We start from the raw sequence: 24,960 nt of genomic DNA on the forward strand, positions 1-24,960 counted from the left end.
TTTCTCCACAATCACGCAGGAAGAACCACAGCTCAGTTTGTGGGGTGTACCTTCTCACTCCATCTGGGGAATGCCTGCGTTGGGCACCAGAACCTCTGATCGGTACTGCTGAGATTTGAAGAAGGTCTTCCTTAATCTCCTCTCTGAGCTTCTTGTGATTCTCCTCTATCTTATCCTCTAACCTCTGCAGACGTGTTTCCACTGCTGCGATTCTGGCATGTGTTGGGCCATGCACAGCGTCTGCATATGCTCGGAGTTTCTTTGCCATATCCAGCACGGTCTCCTCACCGTCATCTCGCTTCATTATTGCTAGAGCAGAAGCATATTCATGTGGCCCGAGTCGTACAAGTTTTCTCCACATTACAGATGTGCATGGTACCAAGTCTGGATTTACAGTGTTTACATCATCTGAGAAGACAATCTCTGCCACTGCCATTTCCCTCAAGCGTTGGATCCCTTGCTCTATGGTCTTCCACTGTGTTTGCTGCATATAGAGATCGTCTGCACACAGGTATCTTTGTGCAACACTTCCCAGGACCCGTGCCCAGAGGCTGTGAGGGTTAGCCCCCCTCATCATTCCTTGGTCAATGACAGGATCCTGTGACAGGGATCCCAAATGCCTGGCTTCACTGCCATCCAAAACTGTAGCCTCACCTGCAGCATCCCAGAGACGGACTAACCAACTAATTATGGATTCATCAGGTCACCGGGTATAATCCTTCCTTAGGCCACGAAGGTCCTTCAGGAAATAGGACTCCATATTGGCTTCTGAGGCTGTATCAGTTTCATTAACTTTGGGCTTTTTATCAGTAGTTGGTGGTGAGGGTCCTTCCCCTGGATCATCATCGTCAGTCACTGGCCGATTGGTTTTGCTCGTGTACTTCTTTCCTGCAGCAACTGCCAGTGGCTTAGGCTTACTGTCTGGTTCAGCTCCAGCCTGAGTAGCTGGAGTGTTGGCTGCAGCCTGAGTGATTGGAGTAGCTGCTGCTTTATCTCCCTGCCTGCCTGCCTCTGTCTGCTGCCCTTTAGTATCTAGCAGGGTGCGATAAGCGTAGGCCAGGGCCCAGCTTATTGCAATGAGACTTTTTTCCTTACAGTCACCATGGCATTTCTCTTTCAGGTATTTTCCCACCTCAGCTGGGTTCTGAATTTGTTCACATGGAAAATCCCAGACTACAGGATCAGAAAATTCCTTCAGGGTTTGGCCCATATTTTCCCATTCTCCACACCACTCATCATTTTTCATGCCTGCCTCTACTTCTGGGTCAGGGGTCTTGTCAGCTCCTCTGGACATCTCAGCCCTCATTCTAGAGAAGCTGCAGACCATATAGAGGAAGCTTACCACATTAAATGCCAGAAACATGGTCTCCTTACCATTCAGGGGAAACTGAACATTCTCAAAAAGTGACATAACAGATTCAGAGGAGAAGAAGGAAAGGAAAGGCTGGAAAGTCTCATTCCCTGCTCCTCCTCTAACAAACTGGGTGCAATTACTAATAAATTCCCAAAACATACTGCCGGAACTAGGACGCGGGGTAGGACGAAGAAACCATACACCATACATATTGTAAGCAGACTCCAGCAACCTTGTAAATGCCCTATAAATCATTATCACCAAGGCCAGCAAAATAGCTATTCCAATCCGTGCCCCTGTACTGTGAAACTTACGTCTTAGGGACAGTAATCCTAGTGACCAGAAAGGTACTGAAACCTCAAAAAGGCTTATAGACCAGAACCACATGAAGGCCTCCACCCCAAGAGACAGTACGAAATCAAGCAACATGGCTACTGACTGCTTTAACTCACTGCAGAGAAAGCACAACCAACATGCAATCAATAATGCTTTTTTCCATTTTCTCGAGCCACAGGTTGGGCGCCAATTGATGTGTTTGTCCTGGTTCAGGGCAAATTTGGGAGAGAACCCCCAGAGGGCCCCCCTAGGAAATCGGATTCTACCACCCCTCCCCCAACCGGTCCAGGAGAAAATACTTCCTTGGAGAAAAGTGGAAAAAAACTGTTTATTAAACAAGAAAACTTAATATTAAACAATCAAACCCCTTGCTGCTCCAAAGGAGATGACAAACCCAGAAAGTCCCCTCCCCAGATTCCAGTTCAGCTCACTCAGTCCCTTATCAGTCCCTCTGGCGCTGGAAATGCCGTGGCCCAGGCCCGGCCCGGCCCACCGAGGCGAGCTGCTGGTGCTCTTATGGTTGTTCAGTCCAGAGCAGGTGTGAACAGGTCCAGAGAAAGGGGAAAAAAGGGAAAAAAAGTGCAGTCCAGGGAACTTCTTTGCCTCAGCTAGCTAAACTAACTAAAAAGCAAGAAAAAAAAGAGCTCTGTCCCGCTGTCTGTTCATCCGCAGAACCACGCAGTCCAGAAGCAGGAATGTGTAGGAGTGAGTTCAGTGTCTGAAAACAAACTGCGCCCCTCCTCTCCCCCCCTCAATCTTTGAAGCAAGTCTTAAAGGTGCAAAACTTACTATTCAGCATAAACGGAATGAGACGATTGGGGATAAAAGCATCATATAGTCAACCTAGGACAATGGTGCACACACAAACTGATAGATTATGTTGCATCAACCAGCAGCTACAAGGAATCATCAATAATCAATATCAGCATCAAATGCCATATCAAATTGGTGATGATCAATAACAATGTGTCAAAGGCAATAGAAAAGTACAAAAAGCAATAAAAAAGTGCGAAAGGCAATACAAAAGTGCAGAAGGCAATGCAGAATTGCAGAAGCTAATTATAAAATTGCAATTTATGACCTGGCTCTGCTGCAGGCACAATGGAAAGCTGGAAGCTCTTGAGGGGACTCATTCACCCCTGTCCCTGTCCCTGCATGTCCCTGAGTGTCCCCAGTGACGTCACCCCAGGAATTTCCATCAGGATTTGGGACAGTACTATTGAAAATTCCCAGAAAATTCCCCAAATCTGTCTCAAATACTGCACGGGAGGGAGCAGGTGACAGCAGGAATGTCCCAGTGATATCACTGCTCCCATGTGAAACGTTCCTGCAGCAGCCTTGAGATGTCCTCGACGGCTCTTTGGCACCGCATGGCCACTGCGCGGCTGCCAGGGCCATCGGGGCCACCCTGGCCACCACAGGGACTCAAGAGGATGTTGTCGATGTCCCCAAGTGTCCCCAGCAGGTGCTCCTTGGCCAGGTGGGTGCTCGCATCCCACAGCCACTGAAACTTGGCTACTTTGAACACCAAGGCCTCGGGGTCATCAGGGGACACCTCTTTTGTCCCCTTCAGGGTGGCCTCAATGTCCCTGAGCCACCATTCCATGATCCAGTTGAACAAGGTGGCTCTGTCACATGTGGCCACCAAGTGCTGCAGCAGCTCCAAGGCCACCTCTGCCCAATGTCCCCTCCTGGTGGCTGCCATTGCCCACCTGGTGGCCACCACAGCCTCTGCCATGGCCTCATTGGTGGCTGCTGCCACCTCGGCATCATGCGTGGCAAATTCCCTGGCCACCTCCTCCTCGTCCAGGGCCACCATCAGCTGCTGCTCCATGACCACCTTCTCACAGAGCTTGGTGGCCTCCCTGGCCAGCCAGTCCCATCTGTCCACAATCTTGGCCACAAACTTCCGCCAGGTGCTGGCCACACTGGCTCTCACATCAGCACAGGTGGTCCCTGGGGTTGCCCTGAGGGTGGCCAGGGCCTGGCCCAGGGAGGGGACACCATGGTGGCCCAGGGAGGTGACAGCGCCATGGTTCAGGATTGCACGAAGGCTCTGGGTGAAGTTCTTCAGGTCCTCATGCAGAGAGTTTGGGGACTTGGCCCCGTGTGGCCCGGTCATGGTGGCCACCACCTTACCCAGGGTGGCCACCACAGCCACCAGTGCCTGCAGCTGCAGAGGTGTCAAAGACCTGGTGACACTTGTGGCCTCCTGCAGTGGCCCCGTGCCCCTGAGGGGTCCCCTTTGGCCCTCCGTCCCTTGGTCAGCCTCTTGTTCCTGCTGGCACCCCCCACCAGCCCCCATGTCCTCTCCAGTGTCCCTTCTGTCCCCCTCTCCCCCCTGTTGCACCTCTTGGAGCTCCATGCTCACTGGGGACACCGCAGGGACACTCTGGGGACACTCTGAGGGTCGAACGAGCCTTGGGATGTCCTCGATGGCTCTTTGGCACCGCTCGGCCACCCCACAGGCACTGGGGCTGGTGGGCCAAAAACCGAAATAGCAGTTGATGATGTCTCGAACTGTCCCCCCCAGGTGATCCTTGACCAGGCGGGCGTTGGCCTCCCACAGCTGCTCGGCCACGGCCACCTTGGCCACCAAGTCCTCAGGGACATCGGGGGAGGTCTCATTTGTCCCCTTCAGGATGGCCTTAATGTCCCCGAGTGGGCGCTGAAGCTCCCGGGGGAAGGCGGTGGCTTTGTCACACGCAGCCACCAAGCGCTCCAGAAGCCCCAGGGCCGCCTCCATCTGCTGTCTCACTGTGCTGACCCTTCCTGCCTCGCTGGCAGCCACCCTGGCATCTCTCCTCACCTGGGCTTCATGCCCGGCCACCACCTCAGCCCCCTCCTCCCCGCCCAGGACCTGATCCAGCTCCACCATGTTTTCCTGAGCTGTCCCATAATGGGCAGCCTTGTCCTGCAGCTTCCTTGCCCGGGCGGTGGCGGTGGCCGCCTCGTCATCCGCCTTGGTGGCCAAATCCCTGCAGGTGTTGCGGAGCTCAGTGGCCTCCCTAGCCAGCTCAGCCCACTTGTCCACAAGTGCATCCACCGACCCCTGCCACTTGCTGGCCGCCATTGTCACACGCTTCTGGGTGGTCCCTGGGATGCTCTTGTACGCAGCCAGGGCCTGGCTCAGGGAGGGGACAGGGTCGTCATCATCATACGGGATATTGCGGTGTCTCCAGGTGTCATTAATGCAGTCCCGAGTGTCCTGGAGCTTCCAGGTGAAGGACATCAGGTCCGAGTACAGGCACCCTGATGATGTGAGCAGCAGAGCCATCTCGTCCAGACTGGGCAGGGTGGCCAGTACCTCGCCCAGGATGGCCACCACGGTGACCTGTGGCTGCAACAGGGCTGGGGACAGCTGGGGAGGGGACAGGGGAGGCGTTAGTGACCTGGTGGCATTTGTGGCCTCCTGGGGTGGCCCCCGGACCCCAAGGGGACTCCTTGGTCCTGTCCACCCCTTGGTCAGCCTCTTGTTCCCTCTGTCACCCCCTGCCCTGCCCCTAACAGCCTCTCCCGCACCCTGCCCCCTGCTGTCCTCACTGCCACCCCCAACACCACTGCTGTCCACTCTGCCACTCCCTACAACCACACTTGTAGCCCCTGCCACCCCCTGCTGTCCCCTCTGCCACCACCTGCCGACTCCATGTCCCCCAATCCCCCACTGCACCCTTCCCTCCATATCCCCTCCACCTGTCACCTCCCCCTTTCCTCCTGTCCCCTTTGCAAGCCCCTGTCCCATTCGCCACCCCGCGTGACCCCTCCATCCCCCACTGACCCCTCCCCCCCACCACTGTCCCCTCTGTCCTGCTCTCCCACCCCTCCCCCTGCCATCGCACCTCTTGGAGCTCCATGCTCACTGGGGACACCTTGGGGACACTCTGGGGACACACTGAGGGTTGAACAAGCCTTGGGATGTCCTCAATGGCTCTTTGGCACCACTTGGCCACCTCACAGGCACTGGGACTGTGAGGACCACCATCAATATAGAACCTGATGATGTTGTCTGGAACTGTCCCCCGCAGGTGACTATTGGCCAGGCGGGCGTTGGCCTCCCACAGCCGCTCGGCCACGACCACCTTGGCCACCAAGTCCTCGGGGACACTGCCGGATACGTCATTTGTCCCCTTCAGGATGGCCTTGGTGTCCCTGAGCAGGCGCTGCAGCTCCCGGGGGAAGGCGGTGGCTTCGTCACACGCAGCCACCAAGCGCTCCAGCAGCCCCAGGGCCACCTCCACCCGCTGTCTCACCATGGTGGCCGTTCTTGCCTGGCTGGCAGCCACCCTGGCCTGTCTCCTCACCTGGTCTTTCTGCCTGGCCACCACCTCGGCCCTCTCCTCCCCTCCCAGGGCCTGACCCAGCTCCACCATGTTTTCCTGAGCTGTCCCATCACAGGCAGCCTCGTACTGCAGGTCCCCGTTCCGGGTGGTGTCTCCAGCCACCTTGGTGGCTGCCTCATTGACTACCTCCCTCCAGGCATTGCAGAGATTGGTGGCTGCCCTGGCCAGCTTGGCCCAGCTGTTTAGCATTGCATTCACTGACTGCTGCCACTTGCTGGCCACCATTGTCACATCATCCCAGGTGGTCCATGGGGTGCTCTTATAGGCAGCCAGGGCCCGGCTCAGGGAGGTGAGAGGATCATCGTCATTGGAGGGGACATTGCGGCGCCGCCAGGTGTCATCAGAGCAGTACAGGGTGAACTGGAGCTCATTGGTGAATTCCTCCAGGTCCCAGTACATGCGCCCAGGGGACACGGGCAGCGTCTTGTCCAGCTTGGGCAGGGTGGCTAGCACTTCTCCCAGGATGGCCACCACAGTGACCTGTGGCTGCAGCAGGGTGGGGGACAGCTGGGGAGGGGACAGGGGAGGTGTCAGGGACCTGGTGGCATTTGTGTTCTCCTGTGGTGGCCCCTGTGCCCTCCAGGTCCCAACTGCCCCCTCCATCCCTTTGTCAGTCTCTTCCTCCCTCTGCCACCCCCCTGCCCCACCCCTCATAGCCCCTCCTGCCCCCTGCCCCCACTGCTGTCACCTCTGCAACCCCCTGCCACCAAACTAGTAGCCCCTGCCACCCCCTGCTGTCCCCACTGCCACCTCCCATGTCCCAACCCCCCATGTGCCGCCCATCCCCCTCTGCCCCCGCCCACCCCGTGTCCCTTCCAGCTGTCACGTCCCTTCTTCTTGCCACTCCCTCCTGTCCCCTTTGCAAATCCCTGTCCCCTCCCGACACCCCCGTGTCCCCTCAACCACCCCGTGTCCCCTCCCTCCCAATAGTGTCCTCTCTCCGGCCGCCCCCCGGCCCCCCCCCCCCCACCACCGCACCTCTTGTGGCTCCATGCTCACTGGGGTCACCTTGGGGACACCTTGGGGACGCTCTGGGCGTCGAATGAGCCTTGGGATGTCCTCGATAGCTCTTTGGCACCGCTCAGCCACCCTGTGGCAACGGGGGCTGTCAGGACCACAACCGAAATAGTGGTCGATGATGTCTTGAATTGTCCCCACCAGGTGATCCTTGGCCAGGCGAGCATTGGTCTCCCACAGCCGCTCGGCCACGCCCACCTTGGCAACCAAGTCCTCAGGGACACTGGGGGAAGCCTCATTTGTCCCCTGCAGGGTGACCTCAATGTCCCCAACCCTGCGCTGCAGCTCCCGGGGGAAGGCGGTGGCTTCGTCACACGCGGCCACCAAGCGCTCCAGCAGCCCCAGGGCCGTCTCCACCTGCCGTCTCTCCATGGTGGCCTTTGTTGCCTCGCTGGCAGCCACCCTGGCATCTCTCTTCACCCGGGCTTCATGCCCATCCACCACCTCAGCCCCCTTCTCCCCGCCCAGGGCCTGACCCAGCTCCACCATGTTTTCCTGAGCTGTCCAGTAATGGGCAACCTCGGCCTGCAGCTCCCTGGCCCGGGCGGTGGCGGTGGTCACCAAGTTGGCCGCCACGGCAGCCACCTCCCTCCAGGTGTTGCAGAGGTTGGTGGCCTTTCTGGCCAGCTCTACCCAGTTGTCCACAAGCACAGACGCTGACTGCTTCCACTTGCTGGCCGCCATTATCACACAGTTCCGGACAGTCCCTGGGGTGCTCTTGGAGGCGGCCAGCACCTGGCTAAGGGAGGTGACAGGGTCATCATCACCAGAGGTGACATTGTGGCACCACCAGGTGTCATCAATGCAGTACAGGGTGGGCCGGAGTTCCCTGGTGAAATCTTCCAGGACCCAGTACAGGCACCTTAGGGACACGGGCAGCGTCTTGTCCCATCTGGGCACGGTGTCCAGCAGCTCGCCCAGGATGGCAACGACGGTGACCTGTGGCTGCAGCAGGGCCGGAGACAGCTGGAGAGGGGACAGGGGAGGTGTCAGGAATCTTGGGGCACTTGTGGCCTCCTGAGGTGGCCCCCTGCCCCCAAGGGGTCCCCTTTGTCCCCTCCGTCTCTTTCTCAGCCTGCTGCTTCCTCTGCCACCCTCTGCCCCTCCCCTTGTAGGCCCTGCCACCACCCTGCCTCCACTGATGTCCCCTCGAATACCCCCTGCCAGCCCTAGTCTCCCCTCCCCGCCATTGCTCACTTCTCACTCCCCTTTCCCCTCCACCTCTCTGCCACCTCCCCCGTTCCTGCCACTTGCTCCTGTCCCCTCCCACCACCCTCCATGTCCCCTCCATTGTCCATTGCTCCCTCTGCCCCTTTCCACCCCCTTCCCCCCAACTGTGTCTCCTTAGTCCTACTCTTCCCCCCCTCCCCCACCCCATCACACCTCTTGGAGCTCCATGCTGACTGGGAACACCTTGGGGACATCACAGGGATCCTCTGGGGGTCGAACGAGCCTTGGGATGTCCTCGATGGCTCTTTGGCACCGCTCAGCCACCTCACAGAAAATGAAGGGACCACCCTCAAAAGCAAAGTTGAAGATGTCGCAAAGTGTGTCTGCCAGGTGATCCTTGACCAGGCGGGCGTTGGCCTCCCACAGCCGCTCGGCCACGGCCACCTTGGCCACCAAGTCCTTGGGGACATCGGTGGGTGCCTCATTTGTCCCCTTCAGGGCAGCCTTCATGTCCCTAACCCTGTGCTGCAGCTCCCGGGGGAACGCGGTAGCTTCATCACACGCGGCCACCAAGCGCTCCAGCAGCCCCAGGGCCGCCTCCACCCGCTGTCTCACCATGGTGGCCATTGTTGCCTTGCTGGCAGCCACCCAGGCATCTCTCCTCACCTGGGCTTCCTGCCCAGCCAGCACCTGGGCCCCCTCCTCCCCGCCCAGGGCCTGATCCAGCTCCACCATGTTTTCCTGAGCTGTCCCATCAAGGGCAGCCTTGTCCTGCAGCTCTCTGGCCTGGACGGTGGCAGTGGCTGCCATGTCGGACGCTTCATTGGCCACCTTCCTGCAGGTGTTGCTGAGCTTGGTGGCTGCCCTGGCCAGCTGGGCCCAGCTGTTAATAAGCACAGCCACTGACCCCTGCCACTTGCTGGCTGCCATTTTCACACGCTTCCAGGAGGTCCATGGGGTGCTCTTGTAGGCAGCCAAGGTCCGGCTCAGGGAGACAGGAAGGTCATCATCATCGAAGGTGACACTGTGGTGCCACCAGGGGTTATCAATGCCGTACAGTCTGTACTGGAGCTCCTCGGTGAATTCCTCCAGGTCCCTGTACAGGCACCCTAGGGACATGGGCAGCAGCATCTCCTCATCCCACCTGGGCAGGGTGGCCAGCAGCTCACCCAGGGTGGCCACCACAGTGACCTGTGGCTGCAGCAGGGCCAGGGATAGCTGGGGAGGCGACAGGGGAGGTGTCAGGGACCTTGTGGTATTTGTGGCCTCCTGGGGTGGTCCTTTGCCCCCAAGGGGTCCCCTTTGTCCCCTCAATCCCTTTGTCAGCCTCTTGCTACCTCTGCCAACCCCCACCCCTCCCTTCACAGCCCCTCCCGCCCCCTGCCCCTCTGCTGTCCCATCTGCCACACCCTGCCCCTCTGCTGTCCCTCTGCCCGCCCCATCCCTCCTGCTGTCCACTCTGCCAGTCCCTGGGTCCCCACTCCCCCAGCTGCCCCATCCTCCACTGCCCCCTCCTTCCCCTTGTCCCCTACCCCTCTCTGTCACCTCCCCCCTTCCTGCCACTCTCTCCTGTCCCCTTTGCAACCCCCTGTCCCATTCACCACCCCCCATGTCCCCCCCATACCTTATTGCCCCTTCCCCCCCCCACAGTGTCCTCATCTGTCCCCCTCCCCTGTCGCACCTTTTGGAGCTCCATGCTCACGGGGGACACCTTGGGAACACCTTGGGGACACTCCCGGGGTCCAACAAGCCTTGGGATGTCCTCAATGGCTCTTTGGCACTGCTCGGCCACCCCACAGGCGCTGGGGCTGGCGGGACCATCAGTGAATAAGAAGTCGATGATTTCTGGAAGTGTCTTCCCCAGGTGATCCTTGGCCAGGCGGGCGTTGGCCTCCCACAGCCGCTCGGCCATGGCCACCTTGGCCACCAAGTCCTCGGAGACATCGTGGGAGGCCACATTTGTCCCCTTCAGGATGGCCTTGATGTCCCTGAGCAGGCGCTGCAGCTCCTGGGGGAACACGGTGGCTTCGTCACACGCGGCCACCAAGCGCTCCAGCAGCCCCAGGGCCGCCTCCACCCGCTGTCTCACCATGGTGGCCCTTGTTGCCTTGCTGGCAGCCACCCAGGCATCTCTCCTCACCCGGGCTTCATGCCTGGCCACCACCTCAGCCCCCTCCTCCCTGGCCAGGGCCTGACCCAGCTCCACCATGTTTCCCTGAGCTGTCCCATAACGGGCAGCCTCGTCCTGCAGCTCCCTGGCCCGGGCAGTGGCAGTGGTGGCCATACTGGCTGCCTTGGTGGCCAAATCCTTGCAGGTGTTGGGGAGGTGGGTGGCCTTCCTGGCCAGGTCAGTCCAGCTGTTCACAAGCACAGACACTGACCCCTGCCACTTGCTGGCCACCTGTATCACATGGTTCCAGGAGGTCCATGGGGTGCTCTTGTAGGCAGCCAGGGCCTGGCTCAGGGAGGCGGGAGGGTCATTGTCATTGGAGAGGACAGAGTCATCATCATCGGAGATGACAGGATCATCATCATCAGAGGTGAGAGGGTCATCATCATCGGAGGTGAGAGAGTCATCATCATCGGAGGTGACATTGCGGCGCCACCAGGCAGCATCAAGGCGGGACAGGGTGGTCTGAAACTCCCTGGTGAAGTCCATCAGGTCCCAGTACAGGCAGCTTGGAGACACCAGCAGCAGCATCATCTCATCCAGACTGGGCAGGGTGGCCTGCAGCTCACCCAGGATGGCTACCACGGTGACCTGTGGCTGCAGCAGGGCTGGGGACAGCTGGGGAGGGGACAGGGGAGGTGTTAGGGACCTGGTGGCACTTATGGCCTCCTGAGGTGGCCCCCTGCCCCCAGGGGTCCCCTCTGTTCCTTTGTCACCCTCTTGTTCCCTCCATCCCCCTGCCGCTCCCCTTGTAGCCCCTCTCGCCCCCTGCCCCTGTGCTGTCCCCTCTGCCACCCTGCCCACACTGTTGCCCCTCTGCCACCCCCTACCACCACACACATAGCCCCTGCCACGTCCAGTGTCACGATCCTCCCCATGTCCCCCCCCATCCCCCACTGCCCCATCCCTCCCCATGTCTCCTCCCCTTCTCTGTCACCTTGCCACTTCTTGCCACTCCCTCCTGTCCCCTTTGTGACATCCTGTCCCCTCCATCCACCACTGCCCACTCACCACCCCCCCTTCGTGCCTCCTCTCCCTCCCACCAGCGTCCCCTTTGTCCCCATGTCCCCCCCCCCATCGCACCTCTTGGAGTTCCATGCTCACTGGGGACAACTTGGGGATGCTCTGGGGGCACTCTGGGGGTTGAATGAGCCTTGGGATGTCCTCGATGGCTCTTTGGCACCACTCAGCCACGCTACGGCAACGGGAGCTGTCGGGACCGCAACCGAAATAGCAGTCGATGATGTCTTGAAGTGTCCCTGCCAGGTGATCCTTGACCAGGCGGGCATTGGCCTCCCACAGCCACTCAGCCATGGCCACCTTGGCCACCAAGTCCTCGGGGACATCGCAGGATGCCTCATTTGTCCCCTTCAGTGTGGCCTCGATGTCCCCAACCCTGTGCTGCAGCTCCCGGGGGAACGTGGCAGCTTCGTCACACGCGGCCACCAAGCGCTCCAGCAGCCCCAGGGCCGCCTCCACCTGCTGTCTCACCATGGCTGCCCTTCTTGCCTTGCTGGTGGTGTCCATGGCATCTTCCCTCACCTGGGCTTCATACCCAGCCACCACCTCGGCCCCATCCTCCCCTCCCAGGGCCTGACCCAGCTCCACAATGTTTTCCTGAGCTGTCCCATCATGGGCAGCCTCGGCCTGCAGCTCCCTTTCCCGGGTGGTGGCAGTGGCCACGCTGTCGGCCGCCTCAGTGGCCAAATCCCTGCAGGTGTTGCAGAGCTCCCTGGCCTTTCTGGCCAGCTCAGCCCACCTGTCCACAAGCACAGCCACTGACCCCTGCCACTCGCTGGCCACCATTGTCACACAGTTCTGGGGGGTCCCTGGGGTGCTCTTGTAGGCAGCCAGGGCCTGGCTCAGGGAGGCAGGAGGGTCATCGTCGTCCACGGGGATGGTACATTGTCGCCACATTGTCGCCACATTGTCACGGCTCCAGGTGCCATCAGTTCGGTACAGGGCGGTCCGCAGCTCATTGGTGAATTCCTCCAGGTCCCAGTACAGGCGCAATGGGGATACAGGCAACATCATCTCCTTGTCCCGCCTGGGCAGAGCGGCCAGCAGCTCACCCAGGGTGGCCACCACGGTGACCTGTGGCTGCAGCAGGGCTGGGGACAGCTGGGGAGGGGACAGGGGAGGTGTCAGGGAACTCAGGGAACTTACTGCTTCCTGGAGTGGCCCCCGGCCCCTGAGGGGTCCCCTCTGTCACCTCTGTTCCTTTCTCAGCCTCTTCTTCTCTCTGCTACCTCCTGCCCCTCCCATCGTAGCCCCTCCTGCCCCCCACTGCTGTCCCCTCTGTCACCCCCTCACTGCTGTCCACTCTGCCACTCCCCACTGGACCTCGTGTCCCCTCTCCCCCATGTCCCCCAATCCCCCACTCCTCCCCGTTTCCCATCCACTCCTCTGTAACCTCCCCCCTTCCTGCCACTCTCTCCTGTTCCCTTTGTGACCCCCCGTATCCTCCTGCCACCCCCTGTGTCCCGTCCATGCCCCATTGCCCCCTTCCCCCACAGTGTCCTCTGTCCCCCTCGCCTGCCACCCATTCGCACCTCTTGGAGTTCCATGCTCACTGGGGACACCTTGGGGACAACTTGAGGACACTGCGGGGGTCGAAGGAGCCTTGGGATGTCCTCCATGGCTCTTTGGCATCGCTCGGCCACCCCACAGGTACTGGGGCTGTCAAGACCAGCACTGAACAAGAATTTAATGCTGTCTGGAAGTGTCTTCCCCAAGTGATGCTTGACCAGGCGGGCGTTGGCCACCCACAGCCGCTCGGCCATGGCCACCTTGGCCACCAAGTCCTCAGGGACATCACGGAATGCCTCATTTGTCCCCTTCACAGTGGCCTTGGATAACCAGAGCAGGCGCTGCAGCTCCCGGGGGAAGGCGGTGGCTTCGTCACACGCGGCCACCAAGCGCTCCAGCAGCCCCAGGGCCTCCTCTGCCCGCTGTCTCACCTTGGTGGCCATTGTCGCCTCTCTGGCAGCTACCCTAGCCTCTCTGCTCACCTGGGCTTCATGCCCATCCAGCACCTCGGCCCCCTCCTCCCCACCCATGGCCTGATTCAGCTCCATCATGTTTTCCTGACCTGTCCCGTAACGGGCAACCTTGTCCTGCAGCTCCCTGGCCCGGGTGGTGGCAGTGGCAACTCTGTAGCCTGCCTCAGTGACCGTCACCCTGCAGGTGTTGCGAAGCTTGGTGGCTGCTCTGGCCAGCCAGGCCCACCTGTTCACAAGCATATCCACTGACCACTGCCAATTGCTGGCCTCCATTTGCACACGGAACCTGGTGGTCTCTGGGGTGCTCTTGTAGGCGGCCAGGGCCCGGCTCAGGGAGGCGGGAGGGTCATCATCATCGGAGGTGACAGAGTCATCATCATCCACAGTGACATTGCAGCGCCACCAGGTGCCACCAATGCGATACAGGGTGGCCTTGAGATCATTGGTGAAGTCCTCCAGGTCCTGGTACAGGCTCACTGTTGACGTGAGTAGCAGCATCATCTCAGCCCGCCTGTGCAGAGTGGCCAGCAGCTCATCCAGGGTGGCCACTACAGTGACCTGTGGCTGCAGCAGGGCCGGGGACAGCTGGGGAGGCGACAGGGGAGGTGTCAAGGACCTGGTGGCACTTACAGCGTCCTGGGGTGGCCCCCTGGCCCTGAAGGTCCCCTTTGTACCTTTGTCAGCCTCTTGCTACCTCTGCCACCCTCTGCCCCTCCCCTCGTAGCCCCTCCTGCCCCTGCCCCACTGCTGTTCCCTCTGCCACCACCCATGTCCCCACCACCCCGTGCCCTATATAACCGTATGCCCCGCTATGTCCCTTCCCCTCTGTCACCTCCCCCTTTCCTGCCACTCCCTCCTGTTCCCTTTGTGACCCCCTGTCCCATGCACCACCTCCCGTGTCCCTCCCATCCCCCACTTACCCTCCCCCCCAGGGTCCCCTCTGTCCCTCTCTCTTCCCTTCCCACTCCACACCTCTTGGGGCTCCATGCTCACTGGGGACACCTTGGGGACTCTCTGGGGACACTCCAGGCGTCGAAAGAGCCTTGGGATGTCCTCGATGGCTCTTTGGCATCGCTTGGCCACCTCACGGGCACTGCGGCTGGTGGGAGCACCATGGAACAAGAAGTCGATGATGTCTTGAAGTGTCCCCACCAGGTGATCCTTGGTCAGACAGGCATTGGCCTCCCACAGCCGCTCGGCCATGGCCACCTTGGCCACCAAGTCCTCAGGGACATCACGGGATGCCTCATTTGTCCCCTTCAGGGCAGCCTCGATGTCCCTGAGCAGGCGCTGCAGCTCCTGGGGGAACGCGGTGGCTTCGTCACACACAGCCACCAAGCGCTCCAGCAGCCCCAGGGCCACCTCCATCCTCTGTCTCACCATGGTGGCCCTTGTTGCCTTGCTGGAAGCCTCCATGGCATCTCTCCTCACCTGGGCTTCATGCCTGGCAACCACCTCAGCCCCCTCCTCCCTGGCCAGGGCCAGACCCAGCTCCACCATGTTTTCCTGAGCTGTCCAATAACGGGCAGCCTTGACCTGCAGCTCCCTGGCCCGGGCAGTGGCAGTGGTGGCCATGTCGGCCGCCTTGGTGGCCAAATCCCTGCAGATGTTGGGGAGCTTGGTGGCTGCCCGGGCCAGGTCGGCCCACCTTTTCACGAGTGCAGCCACTGACTGCTGCCACTCCCAGGCGTCCGTTTGCACACAGGACCAGGAGGTCCATGAGATGCTCTTGGAGGCGGCCAGGGCCCGGCTCAGGGAGGCGGGAGGCTCATCATCATCGAAGGTGACTTTGTGGTGCCACCTGGTGTCATCAATGCGGTATAGACTGTCCCGGAGCTCATTGGTGAAGTCCATCAGGTCGCAGTACAGGTGCGATGGGGACACGAACAAAGTCATCTCGTCCAGGCTGGGCAGGGTGGCCAGCAGCTCGCCCAGGGTGGCCACCACGATGACCTGTGGCTGCAGCAGGGCCGGGGATAGCTGGGGAGGGGACAGGGGATGTCTCAGGGACCTTATAGCACTTGCTGCCTCTTGCGGTGCCCCGAGCCCTCCCGGGGTCCCCTTTGTTCCCTCCCTGGAGGGCTCTACTGTCCCTCTGTCCCTTTATCACACCCTCTGACCCCTCTGCCACCCCCCACTGTCGCCCCCGTGTCCCCTCCATCCCCCACTGCCCCCTCCGCCGCCGTCGCACCTCTTGGGGCTCCATGATCACTGGGGACACCTTGGGGACGCTCCGGTGGCGAAGGAGCCCGGGACGGGCGCTGTCCACGGGCCCAGAACCGGCCCCGGGAAAATGACGGAGCCGCCTCAGGAGGGGCCGGGAAGGGGCGGGGCGAGATGGCGTCACCGCCCGCCTTTTCCAGTATCGCCCCTATCCAAGGGAAGCTCCACCGTTGGGGCGCTTTGGCTCAATCCCAGGGGATTTAGGCTCAGCTGGAGGGGATTTAGGCTTAGTCCCAGGGGATTTAGGCTCCATCCCACCATTTCCAGGCAGAGTCATTCCGCCGTTCCCGGCTGGATTTAGGAGGGAGTGCGAAGCGCTCTGAGGAGCCCACAAAATTGCCCTCAACAAACATGGCCGCGCTGCTTCTCTCGCGAGACCTCTGGCGAGAAGAGCCAAACGCGGCGCGGACCAATCAGAAGCCGCGCCTGGCACAGGTACTGGCGGAAGTTCCCCCGCTGCGGCGTCGGTCGCTTCCGGCAGAAGCCCGGAGTTCGGGCTCTGTCCGTGGTTTCGTTTTGTGTACACTCCTGCGGGTATTTTGGGTTTTTCTCTTTTCCTAATAAATTCTGTTTCTGGTTTGGAGTCTCTCACTGGTTTTGCTTTCAAACCAGAACAATACCTATTATAACTATTTAGTATTATAGCTGTAATATAACTAGAATATAACTATTATAACTAGACCTATTTAGTATTATAACTGTAATACAACTATTAAAACTATATTTAGTACTGTAGCTGTAATATAACTATAATGTAGCGATTATAACTATTTAGTACTATAAGTATAATATAATTATATTATAACAATATTTAGTATTTTAGCTGTAATAAAACTGTAATATAACCATTATAACTGTAACTATTTAATATTATAATTACAATATAACTCTAACAGTTATAACTATAATTAGTATTATAACTGCGATATAACTATAACTATTATAACCCTATTTAGTATTATAGCTGTAATAAAACCATATAATAATTATTATAACTATAACCATTTAGTATTATATAACTATAACTGTAATTGTTTTAACTATTTTAATATTATATAACTATGTAGTATTATATCTATAATATAACTTTTAAAACTATAACTATTTACTATTATAACTGCAATATAACTATAATAACTATATTTAGTACTGTAGCTAATATAACTATAATACAACTATTATAACTAGAACATTTAGTATTACATAACTAAAGTATAACTGTTATAACTACTTTAGTATTATAGAACTATTTAGTATTATAACTGCCATATAACCATAATATAACTATCATAACTAGAACTATTTTGTATTATAACTGCAATATAACTAATATAACTGTAACTATTTAGTATTATAACTGCAATATAACTATAACTATTATAACTATATTTAGTTCTATTGCTGTCATATAACTAGAACTATATAACTAGAACTATTTAGTCTTTTATAACTAAAATACAACTATTATAACAATTTTAGTATGATATAACTATTTAGTATTATAACTGTAATATAACTATTATAACTACATTTAGTATTACAGCTGCAATATAACTATTATAACTATTTTAGTATTATATTCTATTTGGTATTATAACTGCAAGATAACTATTATACCTATATTTAGTATTATAACTGCAGTATAACTATTATAACTACATTTGGTATTACAGCTGTAATATAAGTACAACTATTTCGTATAATATAATTATTTAGTATTGTAGCAATAATATAACTATAACTCTGTTTTAGCTTTAACAACTATAACTATTCAGTGTAATATAACTAGTATTATAACTGTAATATAACTATTAAAATTTAACTATTTAATTTTATAGAACTATTTAGCATTACAGCTGAACTATAACTATTATAACTACAGCTATTTAGTGTTATAGAACTGTTTAGTATTATAACTCTATTATAACTATTAGACCCAGAACTATTTAGTATTTTATAGCTATTTACTATTACATCAATAATACATCTATAATATAATTATTGTAACTACTTAGTATTTTATATTTTATAACTATTTAGACATATATCTATAGTATATCTGTAATAGAACTATTTAGTATTTTATAACTATTTACTGTTATAGCTATAATAGAACTCCTAGAACTATTTAATATTTTATAACTATTTACTATTATATCTCTAATATATCTATTGTAACTATTTAGTAGTTTATAATTATTTACTGTTATATCTATAATTTATCTATAATTGAACTATTTAGTATTTTATAATTATTTACTATTATATCTATATCTACAATAGAACTATTGTAACTATTTAGTATTTTATAACTATTTAGACCTATATCTCTAATACATCTGTAGCAGATCTATTGTAACTATTTAGTATTTTATAACTATTTAGACATATATCTTTAATATATCTATAACAGAACAATTGTAACTATTCAGTATTTTATAACTATTTACTATTATATATCTACAGTGCATCTGTAATAGAACTATTTAATGTTTTATAACTATTTACTATTATATCTATAATATAACTATAATAGAACTCCTTTAACTATTTAATATTTTATAACTATTTCCTATTATATCTATAATATATCTGTAATAGAACTCTCAGAACTATTTCGTGTAGGAATGCACAAAATCAGAGGGTCCTGGGGAAGCTGCAAAAGGCCTCAGAGACAGCAGAACTGTGACTGGAGCTCAGCAGCAGCCACGAGTTTGGTCAGCAGAAAAATTATTTAACAAGTAGAAAAGCAAGGACAACCAGAACAACGGTCTGTGCACTCATGCTTGTCTAGAATAACTCCCTAAGCTCAGAAAAGTTTATCCAGCGAGATACTGGAAGTTGGAAGGTTAATACTGGAGCTCTGTGCATTGTGTTCAAGGCTCACAAGCAGGTATTGTACTGGAAATAAGCCAGCATTGTTTAACCAAAGGTACCTGTGCTGACAGTGCTTGGATGGAAGCACTGTCAGTGTGCTTCTGCTTGGTGTGACTGGTCAAAAAACTTATAAAGTGAGTTGTGACACTGAGTTCTTGGTCTACTGCCTGGGATGTGAGCTGCTGGCATCTTCCCATTGCCATAACCATGGAATGAGAGTGATGCTGGAAAATCAAACAGTTCAAGGCACGTTCCCAGCAGTCCTGTCCCGTTGGTGATTTGTGCACAGCCCCCGGCCGGCGAGAAAGAAAGCAAAGATAAAGGGAATTTGAGATAGAGATCAATTGCTGGAGGGTGCCTGGAAGGTGTTTTGAGACAGGGGCCCAAGGGAAAGAGTTCATCCCAACCCAGCAAGAAGGCAGCTCAGGAAAAGTCACCCAAGGAAGCTTCCCCTGTGGAGAAGGAGCAGAGTGCATCCTGTAAGAAATGGGGGCACTGGAACAAGGACTGTCCAGTGCTGAAAGAAAAATCATCAGTCCCCAGCTGCCAGCAGAACAAACCTCAAGCAGCTCAGGCTCTGAGTGATGGGGGCCGAGGGCTGTCGTGGTAATGATTAGCACTGACTCCATGATTGCAGGAGGCTGATCAATCACCTTATCCTACCATACTGTATTGTTCTGTACTAATTAATAAACTCACCCCCTCACAGACAGTCCAATACAGACAGATCCAATTGGTCAACCAATCCAAACTCCATCACCAATTAAGATAATGGCCAATTAAGAAAACAGCCTTTGGTAAACCAATCTGCATAACACATTGCACATGTGCACAACAACAGGTGCAGCAAGGAAGCAGATCAGTGAGAGTTAAGGCCCCTGGGCCTCCACACCAGTGCATCTTCCTTTTCTTCACAGCCTCCTTCTCTTCCACACAGACAAAGTTTAGGATTGACAAATCCTGGCTTGGGAGAACAACAAGGGGTGAGCAACTGGGGTTGTGTGAGAAAAGAGCCTCACTCTTTAGAATTTTTAAATGTTTAATAAGGGATAATTAGAGACAAATCAGTAACAGCACTGGGTGCTTGGCCATGGCGGGTGCTTGGCCATGGCCAGAGGCACAATGGTTAACCACAGCAACTCTTCTTGTCTAGTTTTTCCACTGTATTGTTCAAATTATACACATTCAAACACTTCTTTGAACTCGTTTACATGTTCCAGGAATTCTTTAGGTTGGTTTGACCCCCAACCTGCCTTTTTAGAGTATGTGCAGGAATCGTGGGTTGTTGTTTTGAGGGTTGTGTGTCACCCCCTCACAAGGGCCCCCTGTTCTATGGTTTCAGCAGGTGACAGTTACTGACAGTGGAAGGGTCAGTGGCAGGGGCCCTCATCATATCCCTTCCTTAAGTGTTATCTGACCAGGCAGATGGTTTTAGCTATTTCCACAAGTCCTTTAAACCAGCATGAGTGTCCTGGTTCAGGGCAAATTTGGGAGAGAACCCCCAAAGGGCCCCCCTAGGAAATCGGATTCTACCACCCCTCCCCCAACCGGTCCAGGAGAAAATACTTCCTTGGAGAAAAGTGGAAAAAAACTATTTATTAAACAAGGAAACTTAATATTAAACAATCAAACCCCTTGCTGCTCCAAAGGAGATGACACACCTAGAAAGTCCCCTCCCCAGATTCCAGTTCAGCTCACTCAGTCCCTTATCAGTCCCTCCGGCGCTGGAAATGCCGTGGCCCAGGCCCGGCCCGGCCCACCGATGTAAGCTGCTGGTGCTCTTCTGGGTGTTCAGTCCAGAGCAGGTGTGAACAGGTCCAGAGAAAGGGGAAAAAAGGGAAAAAAACGCAGTCCAGGGAACTTCTTTGCCTCAGCTAGCTAAACTAACTAAAAAGCAAGTAAAAAAAAGAGCTCTGTCCCGCCGTCTGTTCATCCGCAGAAAAAACACACAGTCCAGAAGCAGGAATGTGTAGGAGTGAGTTCAGTGTCTGAAAACAAACTGCGCGCCTCCTCTCCCCCCTCAATCCTTGGAGCAAGTCTTAAAGGTGCAAAACTTACTATTCAGCATAAACGGAATGAGACGATTGGGGATAAAAGCATCATATAGTCAACCTAGGACATTCCACCCCTTATCCCCATATCGTCAGCTTACTACTAAAACTAATATATATATTCTAACTCTATAAACACATACATCAGACATTCAATATACAGCTATACACAGACAATGGTAGTAACATTTAGCAAACAGTGATATTTACACCTAGGCCTCACCCAACAATGAGATCTCCCTGAGGTACACATCGTGTTCTTCCATCTCTTTGCATTATCCACCATGTGGAACCTGGTCCCTGAGCAAAGACAACCCCACAAATGGGTTTGTCTGTACTTGAGGCAGAATTGATCCAAACTGTCTTCCCTAATAAACCTCTGACATGTACCACTGGGACTTTGTCTCCATCTACTCTACGCAAAGGCTCAGATTGGGCAGGGCCCACTCGGTTAGTAGAGCCTCGGGTGTTAACTAGCCAGGTGGCTTTTGCCAGATGCTGCTCCCAGTTTTTGAAAGATCCCCCACCCAATGCTTTCAAAGTTGTTTTCAACAGTCCGTTGTACCTCTCCACTTTCCCTGCAGCTGGTGCATGGTAGGGAATATGGTACACCCACTCAATGCCATGTTCCCTAGCCCAGGTGTTGATAAGGCTGTTCTTGAAATGAGTCCCATTGTCTGACTCAATCCGCTCAGGGGTTCCATGTCTCCACAGGACTTGCTTTTCAAGACCCAGGATGGTGTTCCGGGCAGTAGCATGAGACACAGGATAGGTTTCCAGCCATCCCGTGGTGGCTTCTACCATGGTCAGCACGTAGTGCTTGCCTTGGCGTGTCTGGGGCAGTGTGATGTAGTCGATCTGCCAGGCCTCCCCATACCTGTACTTGGACCACCGCCCACCATACCACAGGGGCTTTACTCGCTTGGCTTGCTTAATGGCAGCACACGTCTCACAGTCATGAATAACTTGAGAAATACTGTCCATGGTTAGATCCACCCCTCGGTCTCGTGCCCACTTATAGGTGGCATCTCTACCCTGATGACCTGAGGCGTCGTGGGCCCACCGAGCTAGGAATAACTCTCCCTTGTGTTCCCAATCTAGGTCTATCTTTGACACTTCTATCTTTGCAGCCCGGTCTACCTGCTCATTGTTTTGGTGCTCCTCATTAGCTCTGCTCTTGGGGACATGGGCATCTACATGGCGGACCTTCACAGGTAGCTTCCCTACCCTGGTAGCGATGTCTTTCCACTCATCGGCAGCCCAAATTGGTTTTCCTCTACGTTGCCAGTTAGCTTCTTTCCACCTCTCCAGCCATCCCCACAGAGCATTGGCTACCATCCATGAATCAGTGTAAAGGTAGAGCCTTGGCCACTTCTCTCTCTCAGCAATGTCCAGGGCCAGTTGAACGGCCTTGAGCTCTGCAAGTTGGCTTGATCCACCTTCTCCTTCAGTAGCTTGAGCAACCTGTCGTGTGGGGCTCCATACGGCTGCTTTCCACTTTCGTTTCATTCCCACAATGCGACAAGAACCGTCAGTGAAAAGAGCATAGCGCGTTTCTTCCACTGGCAGTTCATTGTATGGTGGAGCTTCTTCAGCACGTGTCACTTCTTCCTCTTCATCAGCAAGACCAAAGTTTTCACCTTCTGGCCAATTTGTAATTATTTCCAGAATCCCAGGGCGATTCAGTTTTCCAATATGGGCGCGCTGTGTGATCAGAGCAATCCACTTGCTCCATGTGGCACTGGTGGCATGGTGCATAGAGGGAACCTTTGCTTTGAACATCCACCCCAGTACTGGTAGTCGGGGTGCCAGGAGGAGTTGTGCTTCAGTGCCTATTACCTCTGAGGCAGCTTGGACTCCTTCATAGGCTGCTAAAATTTCCTTCTCTGTTGGGGTATAGTTAGCTTCAGACCCTCTGTAGCTTCGACTCCAAAATCCAAGTGGTCGGCCTCGAGTCTCCCCAGGCACCTTCTGCCAAAGGCTCCAGGACAAGCCATGGTTCCCGGCTGCAGAGTAGAGCACATTCCTCACCTCTGGTCCTGTCCTGACTGGGCCAAGGGCAACTGCATGAGCGATCTCCTGCTTGATCTGGGTGAAGGCTTGTTGCTGCTCAGGGCCCCAGTGGAACTTGTTCTTCTTACGGGTGACCAGGTAGAGGGGGCTCACGATCTGACTGTACTCAGGAATGTGCATTCTCCAAAAGCCTATGGCACCTAGGAAAGCTTGTGTTTCCTTCTTGCTGGATGGTGGAGACATTGCTGTGATCTTGTTGATGACATCAGTGGGAATCTGACGCCGTCCATCTTGCCACTTCACTCCCAGAAACTGGATCTCTTGAGCAGGTCCCTTGACTTTGCTCTTTTTGATGGCAAAGCCGGCTTTCAGGAGAATCTGGATAATTTCCCTTCCTTTCTCAAACACTTCTGCTGCCGTCTTCCCCCATACAATGATGTCATCAATGTATTGCAGATGTTCTGGAGCCTCACCCTTTTCTAGTACACTCTGGATCAGTCCATGGCAGATGGTGGGGCTGTGCTTCCACCCCTGGGGCAGTCGGTTCCAGGTATACTGCACTCCCCTCCAGGTGAAAGCAAACTGAGGCCTGCATTCTGCTGCCAGAGGAATGGAGAAAAATGCATTGGCAATGTCAATGGTGGCATACCACTTCGCTGCCTTGGACTCTAGCTCATACTGGAGTTCCAGCATGTCTGGCACAGCAGCGCTCAGTGGTGGAGTCACTTCATTCAATGCACGGTAGTCCACAGTCAATCTCCATTCTCCCTCAGATTTACGCACAGGCCAGATGGGGCTGTTGAAGGGTGAGTGAGTCTTGCTGACCACCCCTTGGCTCTCCAGCTCACGGATCATTTTGTGGATGGGGATCACGGCATCTCGATTCGTCCGATACTGCCGGCGGTGCACTATCGAGGTGGCAATTGGCACCTGTTGCTCTTCAACCTTCAGAAGTCCTACTGAAGATGGGTCTTCTGACAGTCCAGGCAAGGTGTTCAATTGCTTGACGCCCTCTGCCTCTACAGCAGCTATTCCAAATGCCCATCTGAATCCCTTTGGGTCCTTGAAATACCCACTTCGGAGGAAGTCTATGCCTAAAATGCATGGGGCCTCTGGGCCAGTCACAATAGGGTGTTTCTTCCACTCATTTCCAGTCAGGCTCACCTCAGCTTCCACCAAAGTGAAATCCTGGGATCCCCCTGTCACACCGGCAATAGAAACAGACTCTGCCCCCACATGTCTCGATGGGATTAATGTACATTGTGCACCAGTGTCGACCAAAGCTTCGTATTCTTGTGGTTCAGATGTGCCAGGCCAACGAATCCACACAGTCCAAAAAACACGGTTTTCCCTAGCCTCTACCTGGCTAGAGGCAGGGCCCCTCTAAGCCTGGTTATCCTTTTTTCCCTGGACATATGTCTTGGAGGTTCCTTCAAGGGCATCAAAAATATTGTCATTATCATCATATATGACAGTTCGGTTACTGGCTACTGGAGCTGCTTCCCTTTTGGAACTTCCTCTCTGAGTCTTCAGTTCACGCACCCGTTGTACCAAAGCAGCAGTAGGTTTTCCATCCCATCTCCTCATGTTTTCTCCACAATCACGCAGGAAGAACCACAGCTCAGTTTGTGGGGTGTACCTTCTCTCTCCATCTGGGGAGCGTCTGCGTTGGGCACCAGAACCTCTGATCTGTACTGCTGAGATTTGAAGAAGGTCTTCCTTAATCTCCTCTCTGAGCTTCTTGTGATTCTCCTCTATCTTATCCTCTAACCTCTGCAGACGTGTTTCCACTGCTGCGATTCTGGCATGTGTCGGGCCATGCACAGCGTCTGCGTATGCTCGGAGCTTCTTTGCCATATCCAGCACGGTCTCCTCACCGTCATCTCGCTTCATTATTGCTAGAGCAGAAGCATATTCATGTGGCCTGAGTCGTACAAGTTTTCTCCACATTACAGATGTGCATGGTACCAAGTCTGGATTTACAGTGTTTACATCATCCGAGAAGACAATCTCTGCCACTGCCATTTCCCTCAAGCGCTGGATCCCTTGCTCTATGGTCTTCCACTGTGTTTGCTGCATATAGAGATCGTCTGCACACAGGTATCTTTGTGCAACACTTCCCAGGACCCGTGCCCAGAGGCTGTGAGGGTTAGCCCCCCTCATCATTCCTTGGTCAATGACAGGATCCTGTGACAGGGATCCCAAATGCCTGGCTTCACTGCCATCCAAAACTGTAGCCTCACCTGCAGCATCCCAGAGACGGACTAACCAACTAATTATGGATTCATCAGGTCGCCGGGTATAATCCTTCCTTAGGCCACGAAGGTCCTTCAGGGAATAGGACTCCATATTGGCTTCTGAGGCTGTATCAGTTTCATTAACTTTGGGCTTTTTATCAGTAGTTGGT

General features: G+C 54.1%; 1 protein-coding gene across 1 annotated transcript; it reads right to left on the minus strand.

Annotated features, from left to right (window-relative positions):
* Window positions 1-1,999: 1,999 nt before the first annotated feature.
* Window positions 2,000-15,940, minus strand: LOC132340499 (uncharacterized). The gene is made up of 9 exons (XM_059871518.1): window positions 15,581-15,940; window positions 14,362-15,369; window positions 12,940-13,974; window positions 11,471-12,508; window positions 9,899-11,005; window positions 8,431-9,435; window positions 7,009-8,013; window positions 5,530-6,537; window positions 2,000-5,051 (listed from the first exon to the last, which is right to left on the minus strand). Exons 1-9 carry the CDS (start codon window positions 15,593-15,595, stop codon window positions 2,994-2,996), a joined length of 9,279 nt encoding a protein of 3,092 aa, XP_059727501.1. The 5' UTR covers window positions 15,596-15,940; the 3' UTR covers window positions 2,000-2,993.
* Window positions 15,941-24,960: the final 9,020 nt, after the last annotated feature.

The sequence above is a fragment of the Haemorhous mexicanus genome, chromosome 32 (assembly GCF_027477595.1).
Source record: "Haemorhous mexicanus isolate bHaeMex1 chromosome 32, bHaeMex1.pri, whole genome shotgun sequence".
Classification (NCBI taxonomy): domain Eukaryota; kingdom Metazoa; phylum Chordata; class Aves; order Passeriformes; family Fringillidae; genus Haemorhous; species Haemorhous mexicanus.

What these genes read in the sequence shown, in the direction of transcription:
- LOC132340499 (XM_059871518.1), bottom strand. An exon ending in TGAGCATGGAGCCACAAGAG is followed by an intron (nt 6,538 to 7,008) that starts GTGCGGTGGTGG and finishes TCCCCTCCCCAG; the next exon opens with CTGTCCCCCACCCTGCTGCA. An exon ending in TGAGCATGGAGCTCCAAGAG is followed by an intron (nt 5,052 to 5,529) that starts GTGCGATGGCAG and finishes TCCCCTCCCCAG; the next exon opens with CTGTCCCCAGCCCTGTTGCA.